This window comes from Glycine soja, chromosome 9 (genome assembly GCF_004193775.1).
Source record: "Glycine soja cultivar W05 chromosome 9, ASM419377v2, whole genome shotgun sequence".
Taxonomy (NCBI): domain Eukaryota; kingdom Viridiplantae; phylum Streptophyta; class Magnoliopsida; order Fabales; family Fabaceae; genus Glycine; species Glycine soja.
The window spans coordinates 6,764,940-6,781,606 of record NC_041010.1 but is presented as its reverse complement, the minus strand read 5'-3'; the positions used below and the strand labels follow the sequence as shown (position 1 = coordinate 6,781,606).

General features: G+C 32.3%; 1 protein-coding gene and 1 long non-coding RNA gene across 3 annotated transcripts; one reads left to right on the top strand and one right to left on the bottom strand.

Annotated features, from left to right (window-relative positions):
• Positions 1 to 10,153: 10,153 nt before the first annotated feature.
• LOC114368096 (uncharacterized mitochondrial protein AtMg00810-like) lies at positions 10,154 to 10,921 on the top strand. Its single transcript, XM_028325459.1, has 2 exons — positions 10,154 to 10,496; positions 10,719 to 10,921. Exons 1-2 carry the CDS (start codon positions 10,154 to 10,156, stop codon positions 10,919 to 10,921), a joined length of 546 nt encoding a protein of 181 aa, XP_028181260.1.
• An 884-nt stretch (positions 10,922 to 11,805) lies between these two features.
• Positions 11,806 to 13,622, bottom strand: LOC114367466. Of its 2 annotated transcripts, XR_003657213.1 has the most exons (3): positions 13,466 to 13,622; positions 13,051 to 13,109; positions 11,806 to 12,851 (listed from the first exon to the last, which is right to left on the bottom strand). It is a non-coding gene; the product is annotated as an uncharacterized LOC114367466 (long non-coding RNA). The 2 variants fall into 2 exon arrangements; XR_003657212.1 differs by having other exon boundaries at positions 11,806 to 13,109.
• Positions 13,623 to 16,667: the final 3,045 nt, after the last annotated feature.

The window sequence follows — 16,667 nt, the reverse complement described above, 5'->3', positions numbered from 1 at the left end:
TTAACTCTAATCATTCTAATATAATTACTCAAAAGTTATGTGAACAAGAATTTGTTTGTCTGATGTATGAAGGACTGATTAAACTTATGTGAGGAAAGCATGTGTCATGTAGTTAACCATAAGGGGTTGACTATTGAGACCTTAATTTATGCTTATCTATTTTGTAGGCAATGGTAACCATAATTTTATATGTATTTAACCATAACTTACAATATTAATATTTTAGTCAAAATTAACTATCCTTGCAAATATAGTTAACCATAGATAATATTGAATAACCTTATGAAATTAATCACTTATGGTACAAGCACGGTGTGAAATGCAAATCCATGGGTAAGATTAGTTACTCTTCATCATCACCATTCATTTTTTTAAAATTAATTGTGGGGGAGGGGGGGAGGCGTAAGATTAGTTACACGAACATTACTCGTAAAGAACCACATGGCCTAAAAGCCATAGTAGTATGATTATACTCATGAGTTATTATACATTACAACAAGCAAAGTTATTTAAAAGAATCAATTATCTACAATTCTAAAAGTGAAGCTCCCATAGGTAGGGTAATAATATTTACAAAAAGTGAACATACTATAGCTGCTGGAAGAAAATGAAAATGTTGAATTCTAAGAACACAATAATAATAGGAAAAAAAGAAAGGAAAAGACAAGGAAGAATTTTACAAGCAACTGCTATGCATTATTTTCTACTATGTCATGAGGATTTGATTAAGATCTTCACAACAAAATTAATGTTGCATGTCAATACAAAGGTTGGCCTCAGGATAGTTCTTATATTAACACCACATAAATAAAAGCCTACCCAAATGTTTGGTTCTTTTTCTTTACCCGGTTCCTTCTCTCTAGTTTCTTCTATTAAGCATCTTTAGACCAAGCCAACAAAAAAATGTCAATTATATATTAGTGGAAGAGATCGTATGCAAAGTTCAATGGCAAAGTATCTATCCATAAGTCTTTAAGTTCATAAAAGTATTTGCTTGAAATTCATTTGGTGTGTTGGACCGTGCATTACTGTAAGATAACTCAGATTCAATTTGTTCCATTTCCTGAGAATATTGCATAGTGTGTAAATTCTGACATATATAATGACAAGGTAATTTAACAAGTAAAACACACTTAAACTTGTTAAAAGTTTAGACTCACATAAAACTCATGCAAATCCTAAATAAATGGTAAAAGATTATTGTATATCATACATGCAGTCATACAAACTTAATGGAGAAAATTAAGCAACAAAGGGCACAACACACCATCTTGCAAACATGCAACACAAATTCCAATTTCTATCAGCAGAATATGAGCTCATTGAACATTTTACCTTGATAACTTTTCTTCAACCTTAAAACAATTTATTTTATTAACTAGATGGGGGAGCCATGGTTAAAATTTGTATGAAAAGCTTAACAAGATGAGGAAGCCATGGTGTGACACCCTTTACCTTGATATACATATAAATAAGAAAAAAATATAAAAATGCGATTTTATTCAAATCACGTAAACAAATCCACGTCAGTAAAAAGGTCACATTCGTTTCACTACTATCAAATAAAACTTATTAAAAACATCTCCGACTCAAAATAAGGTCGTCCAAGTTTACAAAAGAACTCAAGTTAAGCAGTGGAATAAAATAGTAAAATAACATGTTCAGAACATCATGCAATTGAAACAGAAACCCATGTATCATTGTTACATCCTATCAAAGCATTGTGTCCCAGTGTCCTCTACACGAGGTTCTTTAAAAACATCCAACTAGTCATCTGCTCCCACGAACACAAGGTTCAAGATCATCATAAGATCCAAACACAAACAATAATAAGGAGTGAGTTATCACATTTCTAAATAAAATACAAATAAACAAAGACATAAGCAAAATACATTATAGAAATATTTATCACATAGCTCAACTAAATACAATTCACATCACTTCACCACTTTATCATTTAAAATTCATTTTTCAATCACCAATCACATTACACATGAATCACACACTCGACTCAAGAAGTAACAACACTTACCAATTTCATAATAAATCATTCACATGTGTTATGTAACAATTATACTAAGACTTAAGCCTACATGCAATGTTATACCATGTTAGTGAAAAACAACACCAGGGCACTTAGGAGTACATAACAAGACACGCCACACAATGGGCATGTCAGATCACTCTCACTAAGTAAAATCATAAGGTGACTAGTCAGGGCCACTCTGTTTTGCGAGAGTGCTCCAACCATATGGGACCAACATAGGCTTAAAAGAGCACTCAAACCGAGTGTATTTATCCCTAAGGCCTAGACTCCGAAGAATCCGTTAGGGTCTCACCTTCCTGATTCAGGTCCAACTTGCACGCAAACACTACTCATGAATTATACAATACCCACAACCTCACACTTGTTTTCAAATACGTTTAACACATTGCACTATAATTTAACACCTCGCGCATAAAAACTTTTCTTAAGGTAAACACCAGTCGGATTATTGTATAACTCACAACTCACACCACAAGTAATATCACATCAAGTATTAACCACACACTTAATCACAACCATATCTCATGTCTACAATTTAACAACTCACAATGTCACAATCCATCATCACATGTTCATGTGTATCCCATAGATTAGCACATGCTTAACTTGCCATTTATACTCACTCTCAATCACAATTTCATAATCCCAAAATGATATGTCATTACGTCTCATGTTTATTTATACATCTTCTTAACATTCATAACAATATTCATAAGGTACAAAATACATATGTATATCAAGTCTAAAAATAATATTCTCAAACTCCAACACTTGAATACTTTTCGGAATCATACTATAACAACACTACAATATTATTTGCATCAAATATATATATATATATATATATATATATATATATGTGTGTGTGTGTGTGTGTGTATATATATATATATATATAACATGAAACAAGGCATAAGAGTAAACAATTCGAATATATAAAAAAGTAGAAAGCAAATCTACTGGACTCAATTATATAAATATTTTTATCATAAGTAAATATTTATATAGTAACTGAAGTTGCCATTGAAAATACCTTTCCAAACTAACATGCATAATATGATATTATTAACCTGAGTTAATCTTAAATATTTAAAAAAAAAATCCTATAAAGCACAAAAAAGGGGAAAATACAAAATCATTATCTCACTTCCTCTTACGGTACATCCCTCCTTACTTAATTTCATCAATTCACGCTAATTAGGAAAAATCCCAATTTCTAGGGTTTATACTAAACACAAGAACATATCAATTTCACAACAATTTCGCATCAAGACATCAATTGGTCCGTCAAACACAGACAATTTGTAGTTATCATTGTACAAACAAAATTAAAATGCATAAAACACCCCAAAATTAACCCCAATTTGATCCTCTAAGGATGCCTATACATGTTCACTCTAACCCCAATTGCGATAAACTCATCTCTTACCTCTAAACGGGCTCACGTGTGTAGTCCATCAGCGGTAGCGATGTCTCTAGCAGTTCCCTAAGATTCTTCAAGCTTTTCCTCTGGTTGCTTTGCTAGGGTTTCCAAGTGTTAGAGAGAAGAAGGAGAAGAGATTGGAGCCTCAATTTCACTATCTTCGTGCGATGGGAATTTCTCTCTCTACAAACATTATTTTGAAAATCCCAATGGTGAGAATGTGCAAAAATAAGTTTCGGAGGTGGTATTCAAATTTTAGGATGTTACACATGGCATGTGGGACCCACCATTTTCTGACCTACATACTCCCCATCTTCACGTATATAAGGGCTCGTGAAAAATAATGCATGGCCAAATCAAATGTTCCTCTTTTAGATCCATGTCACAAGCAAAGGGTTTGTCCCTGGTGGTATTTTGTTCTTCATACACAAAAAATTTTAAAAAAATCACGTGACTTAAATGACTACTTTGTCTTTACGAACTACTAGTCAATAGATGAATTGTTGACTTGGATTTTATCAAATGAACTAATGAAACAATAAAAAAATAATAATTCAAAGCTGGTTTGATTTCCATTTTTAAAACATTGGAGAGTTTCACTTTAGAGGTTGCAAAAGCTCATGACCAAGTTAGGATTGATTGGGGGAGTTTAGAGAAGAAGTAGGATCTTATCAAGAGGAAGCAAGGAAATTTTGTAGAAGTTTCAAGAATGATCTGGTGAATTAAAATATGCTTTAGTTTCTTTCCAAAAAAACAAAGGAAAGAAAAAAAAACAAAAAATATGAGGCTTTATTGTTTGTACTATTCATAAATTTGTACTATGCACTCTATGAGAAAAGACTATTACTTCAACAGTCTAACTCAATAGGTAATAAACCTTTTATTCAACACTGCATACTTCTATACACAATTTATTTTTATCATCATGTTTGTTAGAATCCAATTATGTATAATTTTTTTACCAAAGTAAACACAATTTGCTCATGTAACTATGTGAGCACCACGAGCACATTATTGTCAAAAGAAAATTGAACTAAAATTTTTGCTATTTCAACTTGACTAAACCAATCATACTAAACATTTTAATATTAGACTTCAATAACTAGACATTATTAAAGTTAAACTTGAACACACAAAACACTCTTAAAGAAACATTGTACACTGCATAAACATAGGGAAGAAATTATATATGAATCTATGAAGATGTTAATGAGACAAGTATTATAATTGTCTATTAGTTGAGATAAGATTGTGCTTTCTTTTGGGCAAATGGATACATTTTAATGCATTTATCTTCCACTTAAAAATATATCATGCCACTTGTATTGACAACCAATCTTGTTTTGAGAACTTGTATTACAGCTACACAAATTGGAAATACTACATGCAAATCAAAGCACTTGTTTCTACGTAGTGTCAACATTTTCAAGGAAATTATTGCATAACCTAAAAAATAGGTGGCGACATGGGCTCATACTCTATCAGTTTCACTTATTGAAAGCAAAATAAAATTAAAAATTATGTGGGAAAAACTACTTACAGAGAATGAGATGACCTAGAAATAGAAGATACAAGGTGCGACTGGAGTAACCAATGGAGCAATAGGAGAAAGAAATGGAGTAATAGCGGGAGAGGTATAAGGTCGTGCAAGGAGATGCCCAAAATAGAAGAAGTGGGGTGTGATGACACACAACGAAATTAAAAATTGTGTGCTTTAGGGTTATAGGTCAGAGAGAGAAGAGTACACGACCAACTACAACTGCAAAACAACCACCTTGACGTCGGGTCCAAGGAGATGCCAGAGAAACGGGAGAAGCAGGCAAGTGTGGACCTCATGGTAGCAGTTAAAACAAATCACCTATAAGCCAGTGCCAACGAGATGCCACATAAACGGGAGAACCAAAGCAAGCGTTGCGGGCCTCGTCGTGAACCACCTCTACATGATGCAAACGGAAGAGAAACCAAAGAAGCACAATAGGGGCAAGTGAGAGACTCAAAGAATTTGGGTTTTGAAATTTTTCTCACCCCCTTTTCTCTCTTTTCATTTTTTTATTATTTCATTTAATTTTTTGTTATTTGCATTTTTATTAAAATTCTTAAATAATAAAATAATATTATTTTATTCCACCTCAGGGGTGTTGATGGAGGGCGGAACTTATTCAGTGGTTCTTCTAACATTATTCAAATATAAATTCCCTACACTATAAACGAGATGTCCAAATCCAATTTATGACCATTCACTCTATTCGTGCAAGAAAGTTGCAATCCCAATGCTGCTCATTGTTGAGTACCTCCACCAAGTCCCAACCCAACAAATGATTATGAAAAGAGTTAATATAGTTTACATGCCAGAGCCCAATCTACCTGATGCTAACAGTTGTCACGACCTTTATCTGAGTACCCCTTTCATTATTCTATTAAGTATTATCTTCAAGCAATTTTTTTTAATCGACAAAATATTAATTGTGCATTGTTAGTTTTTATTAATAAGAATTTGAACAGGTCATCTCTTTTCCTTTCTCTTCTCCCTTCTCACCCTTAGAACAATCTTATATTTCTTTATGCGGTTTGTTTGAATGTCATGTGAGGAAGTCCACTACATGCTTCTTTGAATGCGTAGAGAGAGACCTATTTGCGAACAATACAACCCAAATGTCCCGAAGTAGAATTTTTCTACAAAAGCTTTATTTGATAGAACCATTATGGTGTGCTCATGTATATTGTTCCCCCAACAATGACTTTCAAAATGATTATATTATAGCTATAGATGACTTAGGACTACACTTGAAAGTGATAAAAAATCTATGACATGTTCTAATAGAGTTATTCGTTGCAATGACCTGTGAAGCTGCCAAATCACCTTTTCAAGTTTCCTAATTTGTAGGCAATAGAGTCAAATAATTTGTTAGAATTAGAATATTTGATTCTCTTTTTTTTTGGCATCTGTTTTGCCAATCAATAGCAGATTTTATGGGATTCTGGTTTTCTTATTGCTATACAAATGCACGTTATGCTATTCAATAGAAAAACAACCTTCTGCAGTTCAATTTCTTTCTTTTGTTCTTGCTACAACCCTATACATCTTTCTAAATAACCAACAAATTGGTAATTAGAGCAAACTTCTTACGGGACCTCTGCCACGGATATTGAGCCAAGCTTTTCACAGGTTGCTCTTCCAGTGTTTAATGGAGAGAACTATAACCTTTGGGCGATGAGAATGGAAAATTACTTGGAGGCTTTAGAAGTCTGGGAGGTTGTAGAAGAGGATTATGATGTTCCTCAACTACCAGACAATCTTCTAGTCGCCTAGATGAAAAATCACAAGGAGAGAAAAAACATAAAAGCAAAGGCAAAGACTTGTCTGTTTGTTGGAGTCTCAAAAACAATTTTCATAAGAATCATGAAACTAAAAAATGCAAGTGCCATTTGGAATTATTTGAAGGAGTATGAAGAAGATGATCGGATATGAAACATGCAAGTTTTGAATTTAATTCGAGAACTCGAATTACAAAGGATGAAGGAGTCTAAGATAATCAAAGAGTTCTTAGACAGACTGCTTGACATTGCTACCAAGGTGAGGTTGTTAGGCATAAAATTTGAAGATTCAAGAATTGTACAAAAAATACTAGTAACAATTCCCGAAAAATATGAAGCCTCTGTAACAACTTTGGAGAACACAAAGGATATATCCCATATCACTTTGTCAAAAGTTTTGCATGCTATAAAGGCACAAGAGCAAAGAAAGCTTATGAGGTGGGAAGGATCAATGGAGGGTGCATTTCAAGTCAAGTTGCAAATCAACAATAATGGCAAAAGCCATAACAAAAAACTTGAAGCTTTTGCAAACAACAAAAATCAAAACAACAACACTCAGGTACATCTGCCTTGCCTTTATTGTAAAAAAACTAATCACCCACAAAAAAAAAGGTGTTGGTGGAGGCCAGATGTAAGGTGTCATAGGTGTGGTCAGTGAGGGCATGTTGAAAGAATATGCAAATTTCAACAACAACAAGAAAAAGTCAAGGTTGCTGAGGACCAATCACAAGAGGAGCAGTTGTTTGTTGTATCATGCTTTGCTGCCAGTAGCTCTATAGAAAGTTAGCTTATTAATAGTGGTTGTACAAACCACATGACCTATGATCGTGAACTCTTTACAGAACTTGATGAAGCTATTTTTCCTAAAGTCAATATTGGAAATGAAGCATATATTGAAGTAAAAGGCAAAGGAACTATGGCAATTGAAGGCCACATTGGTTTGAAACTAATTTCTGATGTGTTATATGTCCCGAAAATTAGTCAAAACCTTTAAAGTGTTCCTCAGTTGCTCGAAAAAGGTTATAAGGTGCTGTTTGAAGAAAAAAATTGCATGATTAAAGACTCAGAAGGTAGAGAGGTGTTCAATGTTCAAATGAAAGGCAACAGTTTTGCCTTGGATTTCATGAACAAAGAGCAAGCTACAATGCACAAAGAGGTTAGTAGCACAATACTTTGGCACAAGAGATTAGGGCATTTCCATCATGGTGCTCTAATGTTTATGAAGAAGAACAATCTTGGAAAAAAACTCACTTGAATTCGAAGAAGAACTTCCTACATGTTCTATCTGCCAATATGGAAAGCAAACAAGACTCCATTTTCCACAAACTATGACTTGGAGGGTTTCATAAAGGCTACAATTGATACACACAAATGTTGAAGGACCCATGATAACACAAGCACTAAATGGGAGTAAGTATTATGTTGTTTTCATTGATGATAATACAAGGATGTGTTGGATTTACTTTATGAAGTTTAAATATAAAGTTGGTGACATCTTTTGGAAGTTCAAAGCTTAGGTGGAAACTCAAAGCAATTGTAAACTACATGTAATCAGATCTGACAATGGAATTGAATATACCTGTAACAAATTTAATAAGTTTTATGAAGATGCAGGCATAGAACACTAGTTGACAACACCTTATTCTCTTCAACAAAATGGCACCGCAGAAAGGAAGAATAGGATGATTATGGAGATGGCTAGGTTCTTGCTTCATGAAAAAGAATTCCTAAAGAAATTCTGGGCAAAAGCCACAAATACTGCAGTTTTCTTGCTTAACAGACTGCCAACAAAGAAGACACCATTTGAAGCATGGTATGGCTATAAACCTGAGTTGCTCAATACAAAGATATTTGGTTGTTTGTGATTTTCTTACATTCCTTAAGTTAAGAGGGACAAACTAGACAATAAAGTTGAACTTGGAATCTTTGTAGGCTATAACCTAATTTCAAAGGCCTACAGGATTTATTTGCCACATCATGACAAAGTAATTGTTAGCAGGAATGTGAGATTCTTGGAGCTGTATAGTTGGAGCTGGGAAGATGACAAGAAGATTGAATTTCAGAAGGAGAATGAGAACGTAGATGAAGAACCTAACAGAGGAACAAGATCACTTTTTGATATCTATCAAAGGTGTAATGTTTCTATCATGGAACCTGTAGGATATGAGAAGGCTGCAACCAATAAAAAATAGATAAGTGCAACGCAGGAGGAGCTCAAGATGATTGGAAAAAAAAATCAGACATGGGAATTGGTGGACATGCCAAATCATAAGAAAACTATTGGAGTTAAGCAGATTTACAGGACCAAGCTTAATCCAAATGGTTCTGTAAACAAGTATAAAGCAAGACTAGTTGTTAAGGGATATGCCTAAATCTTTGGGGTGGATTTTTCTGAAACCTTTGCTCCAGTGGCTAGGTTGGATACGATAAGATTGTTGTTCGCGCTTGTTGCACAAAAATGGTTGGGCTATACATTATATGAATGTCAAGTCCGCCTTTTTGAATGGGTACTTGGAGGAAGAAATCTGTTTAAGAGACTGAGGGTCTCTTAAGTTGTAATGTTATCTGAACACAAGGGAAGAGTTGTCTCGGTGTGGTTCAGACTTTGTAAAAGGCTTTTTACAAGATAGTGGAAATCTCAAGCGGGTTGCTTGGGGACTAGACGTAGGCACAGAGCGTGACCGAACCAGTATAAAAACTGAGTTTGCATTCTCTCTTCCCTTAAACTTCTTTTATTTATTCTAGTTTATATTTCACTTTAAAGAAGTTTATTTTGAATTGTTCTTGAAATAATTCATAATTAAGGTTTCATTATTAATTAAAAAGAGAGTTAAATTTTAATTGGAGATAGTTTGGTATCTTAATTTAACCCCCCTTCTTAAGATACTGAGGCCACTTGTCTAACATACATCATATGGATGTCAAGTCTGCCTTTTTGAATAGGTACTTGGAGGAAGAAATCTTTGTTGAGCAACCAGAAGGTTTTTTTGTCCAAGGACAGGAGGAGAAGGTGTATAAATTGAATAAGGCCTTATATGGCCTAAAACAAGTACCAAGATCATGGTATAGTAGAATTGATGCACACTTAGTGAACTTAGGCTTTGTAAAAAGTCCAAGTGAATTTACCCTTTATATAAAAAAGGTTGATAATGACATACTTGTGGTATCTCTTTATGTTGATGATCTGTTTGTTATAGGAAGTCATAATGAGCTTATTGATAAGTTCAAAGAAAGAATGAAAGATGCCTTTGAAATGATAGACCTTGGAAATATGAAATTTTTCCTTGGTATGTAGGTGCAGCAAAAGCATAATGAAATATTTGTGTTCCATCAAAAATATGCAAAAAAAAGTCCTTAGGAAGTTCAACATGGAAGAGTGCAAACCAACTGCAACTCCAATGAATCAAAAGGAAAAGTTTTGCAAAGAAGATGAAGCTAAAAGGGTTGATGAAAGGTTGTACAAAAGCTTAATAAGGTGTTTGATGTATTTGATAGCAACCAGACCAGATATTATGTATGCTATGAGTTTACTATCAAGGTACATGCATTGTGCTAGTGAAATTCACTTTCAAGCAGCAAAAAGAATCCTTAGATATGTTAAAGGCACAATTGATTATGGAATAAGGTTCAGTCAAGTTAAAAGTTTCAATCTTCTTGGTTATTCTGATAGTGATTGGGCAGGATGTGTTGATGATAAGAGGAGCACTTCTGGTTATTGTTTTACTTTAGGTTTTAGTATGTTTTCATTGTGTTATAAAAAACAAGAAGTTATAGCTCAATCAACAACAGAAGCAGAGTATATAGCTGATGTTGTTGCGGTAAACCAAGCTCTTTGGATTAGAAAGCTTATGATAGACTTGCACACATAACCAATAGAAAGCACATAGATATTTGTTGACAACCAAGCTGTAATTCCAATTGCAAATGATCCAGTGTTCCATGGAAGAACAAAACACTTCAAGATCAAGTTTTTCTTTCTAAGAGAAGTTCAGAAGGATGGAGAAGTGCAACTTGTTCATTGTAGAATAGAATATCATAATGCTGACATTCTAACAAAGGCACTTCCTAAAAACATATTTGAGTTCTTCAGGAAAAGACTTGGAATATGCAGCTTCAGTGTCAAGGAGGAGTGTTGATTGCAATGACCTGTTAAGCTGCCAAATCACCTTTTTAAGCTTCCTAATTTGTAGTCAAATAATTTGCTAGAAATAGAATGTTTGATTCTCTTTTTTTTGGCATTTGTTTTGCCAATCAATAGCAAATTTTATGGGATTTTGGTTTTCTTATTGTTGTATAAATGCACGTTATGCTATTCAATAAAAATACAACCTTCTACAGTTCAATATCTTTCTTTTATTCTTGCTATAACCCTATACATCTTTCTAAATAACCAACAAAAGTTTTATAACCATTTATTCAGTAACAGATTAATAGAGAGAAAAAGTTCCAAGTTAGAGTCCACATGGACACAAAAACAATCAATTCAGTATTACATGTTAGAGTTCATTCAATAATCTACCGAAATCAAATCCTTCATCAACTATTCCGTGTAAGTTATGACGTTATGACTTTCTAGGGTTCTCAATAGAAAACCAATAGAATATTAAAATATACGATTCTCACAATTAATAGAAGAAAGTGTGTTTCTTTCTCCATTAGTGAGACTTCTCTTTAGTACGTTTTGATTCCTTGAAAGAGGAGAAAACAAGATTTTGTTTTCTTTGACTTTTCTTTCTATTTTCTGTATCTTTCATGATGGTAACTAGGATTAAGAGAATACTCTAATGTTAGAAAGGAGACATTGTTTCACGTAAATAAATATTAACCCCTTTAAAATCATTGTTCCCCGTCAAACAACAATTATCTTTAGAAACTACTCCACTTAAGCCTATGACCCAATTTACACTTTAGTTCATAACCATTAACTATTTACTTATTAATCCTTAATAAGTCACATCCCTTTCACATGAGACATTAAATCTTGCATTCCACTGATACAACATAAATTTGAAATTAAGACTTGCAGATTGAATAGTAAGCAACACTACTTAGATCATTATACGTAGGCAAGAAAAAGCCTAAGTCATAGATCCATCCTCATTTCAGATCACTCAAATTACAACTATCACAATATTCTTTGTGAGGTTCCAAAGCCTTACATACTCTGCAGTAACGTTCAATCATGTGAGGTGAGACTCATTCTTGATTGACTAAAATGCTTCAGAAATAAATTGATCTCAAGAAAATAGGTATAATTACACATAACTATCATATTATGAAATAATATGTTCAAATAGTTGGAAAACAACCAGACATTTAGTAGCTTATAAAAAATTAAAATGTTCAAAGTCCTGGATAGCAATAGACCTTGGATGTGCATGTCACAAACCGCAATAGCCGAGTCTTGTGTTCTTTGTTGAAACCTTTACCGTCCTTCAATAAGCTCACACAATGGCATCCTCATTCAATAAACTCCCAAGAAAAAAAAAGAAAGAAAAAAAGAGTATTTAAAACCAGATCCAATACAAATTATATGTAAATGAGTCACCTGCAAAAGGTCACAAATTGATATCATATATCATTCAATAAAGTTGCAGAAAAAAAAGAACTACAACTTTTGCTATTTGGAAAAAAAGGTTGATATTAGTCAGCAACTCACCTTATAAGATAACAGAAACTACAAAAAAGAAGTGGAAGAAGAAAAAGCCACTTGAACTAGCTTTGAAACTCGCAACCATGAAAATTAAGGGCGAGAATTTGTAGATAAGAAGGAAAAAAAATCATTTAGATCAACAAATTACATAGTATAACTTATATAGCTAGTTGCAGTAGATTCAACCATGTGAATGAGCAAGGCATAGGTGGACAATATTGCTTACCAAGAGCATAGTAGCAACCATGAGGGTGAAAAATTGTGGATGGTTCTTTTTCCCTATACAGATGTTAAACCGCGACAAAATCCAAGAAGCAATAGTCCTTCAAAACATACCTCAAGTGAACAAAGAAGCAATAACAATTGACTTTCTCGATTGCCAGATATTTATTTTTTATTCTCTGTTTGATGGTCTGGAAAGAAAAATAATTCATTGAAGGGTTAAATCTGTTAGATTTTAGCTTAAAACATAAGGGGAGATTTTGCCATAGTCCATAGACCACATAATCATCTGTGGAATAAGAACACATTCACTCAACCTATTGATATACTCAAGTTAAAATTAACACATGAACATATTGGAAAACAACTTAGTTGTGCTTTTGTCAATACCTGTGTTTTCTTCTCTTCTAAATTGAGGTTACTATACCTATGTGGACCTTCATTTGAACCTTCCATAGAAAAAAAGAGAGAGGTGAAAAGGCAGTGTCATAATCCATTTTCCTGTGACTCTAAATTCAAACAGCTAGTAGCAATTTTCTATCATAAGAGATTACAAAACATCTTTTGAGTTTTGTAATCTAACAATTTCAGTGAGCCAGAAATGTCCTCATCCTAATAGAATGCAGACAAATACTAACAATGCCTCAAGATTCTGGTTTCACAAAAAAAAAATTATTTATATAAAATAACAAAAATGGCTGAAGATAGAGGAAAGATTAATAAATATGGAAAAGTGAAATAATTTGGTCTAAAGTACATTGCGATAGCTAACTGATTAAAAGTATGAGGGTTTTGATATTCATACAGGAAAGAGAAAAAATAGCAACAAAGCCTCATTAACAAGGATTAGTTAGCCATCCAAATGGCAGCATGTCCAAATCAGGCAAGGAGTTGCCCAGTTAACCTTTTGCTCCTATCATATTAGCATTTGAAAAATCCCTGATTGAATAATCAAATGAACTAAATTTATGTGATATAATAATGATGGAATAACTTATCAGGATTGAGAAGCAACACAATTGCCAGGTAATTTGAAGACAGATACAGCTGTATTGAACTAAAATATAACATGGGTTAAATACATTTTTTGTCCTCTTGTAATTTAATTTTTTTTATTTTTGTTCTTATAAATTATTTTTTTCGTTTTAGTCTTTATTATGTTTATTTTGTTTTTCGTCCTTAAACACTTTAAATAACGCTTTAAACAGTAAAAAAAATTACTTTGAATAATGAAATAAAAACGTTATCTTAAACGCTTAAAACAAAAAAAAAATTACAGGAATAAAAATAAAAAATACTAAATTATAAGCAAAAAAAATGTATTTAAGCCCTATAACAATGTAATCACCTTGTTATATCAAAATGAGCTTTGACATCCCCCACGTATTATACGATACAATTGAAAACCAAGTAATCAAGAAAGAGAGAAGCATACAGAAAACCTTGAAAAGGATCTGGTTTCTTCATCGGCACGGATCTCCATCAGTATCTAGAACTACGGGAATAATAAATAGATAAATAAATGAGAAAGTAAGTTAAAGAAGGATTTACTTGGAAAAGTTGAGTTTACATGTTTTGAACTCCTTTTGGTCACCTAGCTCAACCTTGAATTCAGCTATTTACATCTTATATAAAGAATAGGTTGCTTTATACACAGCTCTCTAGAGGCTTTCAGCCTGTCAATGACCCCTGCAATATAGAACAACAGTTCTTTTTCAAAATACTGCTAGAAACTATGACAGATAAATGTGCAACAGTTGAGTTTTTCATGTCTTCAATTCCTTTTGGTAACCTAGCTCAGGCTTGAATACAACTATATGGGAAAAACCTTTTGGTTCTTACTCTTTAAGTATATGTAAACACATGAACAAACAAGTTGTATAAATACAGAATGCAAAATTTATCTAAAGTGATTTAATTTGAATCAACTGCAAGTCTTCCCTTGTCACAAAAAAGCTAGAGATCCAAAATTAAACAACGCATTTGCTTTTGTGAGAGAGATGGACATCAGTTACTAGGGGATACAGATTAGTAACTCACAGCAATACTGACAGTGTTCCAGAGGCTAACTAAGTTCCGCAATAGTGAGAGAAAACAAACCTAGTTTACTTAATCCATCGGTTAGGTGGATTCGAGCTAGAGTCGAGTTGAGCTACTTAACTCACTCAAGTAGTTGCTTACTTGTTTAGTAATTTCAATTATGTATGTTGTCTTTACAATTTGATATTTTTAATTTTAAGACTATAATGTTGTTAAACTATGACTTATATTTGGATTTAAGACTTTGGTGTTTTAGACTTTTGAAGGTTATTTTATGTATTTGAGAATTGAGACATTTGATTGATTACTTTTATGTTATATTAGATCTTTAAATTTATTGAGCCAATCCATCTAACCCACCAACCTGAGCTAGACTGGAATGGTATTTTTGTGGCTCATTTAAAAGTAAGTCGGACTAACTCAGTCCGTTTAAGTCTCAACCGGTGATGATTTAATTAATCCATGTGAGTTATATGTTAATTTTGACACTCTTACCTATATTATTGACAAAGAAAATTAAACCATTATTTCCTCCGGTCTCAAATATAAGAAGGAAAAAAATATTACCTTAACTAAGAAAGTTAATTACCTATATTTAATTACATAAATTTTAATTAAAAATTATTTTTTCAACTTATCTTTCATAGGAACTTAATATCAAGAATATGAGTCATTAAAACTAGCATCTCAATTAAATGAAAGATATTTTAAAGATAATAATATTAAATAAGATAAAATTAGTTTAAAAAATTATATTTTAGATAAAAAAAAATATTTTATTTTTCTATTATTTTTCTGTACACTTTTTAGTTTCAACTCGGCGACAATCTAAAGTATAAGGCAAAGAGAAGTTGTTGATTATAATATAACCTAGTGCACACAAATATTCCTCACAAAATTATGATTTATGATTATAGTTTTGATCCCTCATCCTAGATGGGGCTATAAAGCGTTCCTCTCTGTTTTTGAAAACAATACAAGTTTAATTTTATTAATTGATGCAACCCAAACCCCTGGTATTATGTGTACTGCTAAAGAATTTAACAACACAGACACATGTTTGTTTGTATTGGGAGTGAAATAAATAGGAAAGAAAGAAATAAGAAAGATAAAAATAAAAGAGAAATAGCATGAAAAGGAATTCATGATCCTCGTGTCTCAGTATGCAATAGGAACTGTATCCGTCATCTTTCCTTGCTAAATTAAACCTCAAATACCGGGCACTATAGCCAAAACAACTTTTAGAAGTTGCAAAATGAGTAAGATTAAGCATGAGCTAACTATAAACTGCAAGAGTGAGTTTCAGGAAACAAGACTAAAAGAAAAGTTTTGCATATTAATTGTCACACAAAGAGGTATCTACAAAAAGATAGAAAATTAGAAAATAGGAATTATAAAAATATATATAACATAAATCTTTGTAAAATGTGGAATAAATACTAACCTTTCTGAAAGAGTTTGCTCTACAAACTTAAATGACTGCAAAAGAAAGACAATAAGTAAATATGTATCCATTTTCAATGGAAGAAAGAAAAATAAAATAGTAAAAAAGTCATTGTTCAATGGAAGATATAGAAAAAAAAAGACAATAAGAAAATTTGTATTAATTTAAAAAAGAAAAAAAAAAGATGCTTCTCTTTGTTTAAGAAAGAAAATGTAGAATGCAGGATGGAGGAGAAAGAAACTTACAACGTTGTGTTTAGCTACTAAAAGGTAACACAATTTTTATACAGGGGTTATATTTGATAAAATTAGCTGAAAAAATTAATTTGAATATGAAAAGTTAGTTAAAAACTGAAAAATTAATTAATAAAATTAGAAATGTTAAAGTAATTGAAAATTGTAAAATAATATAAATAGACATATTTATATTTTATTATTTTATGTTACATTTTTCATGTTAAATATTCTACTATTAATTTTATATTATTTTTTAAAATATTTTTAATCAAATTAAAAATAATATA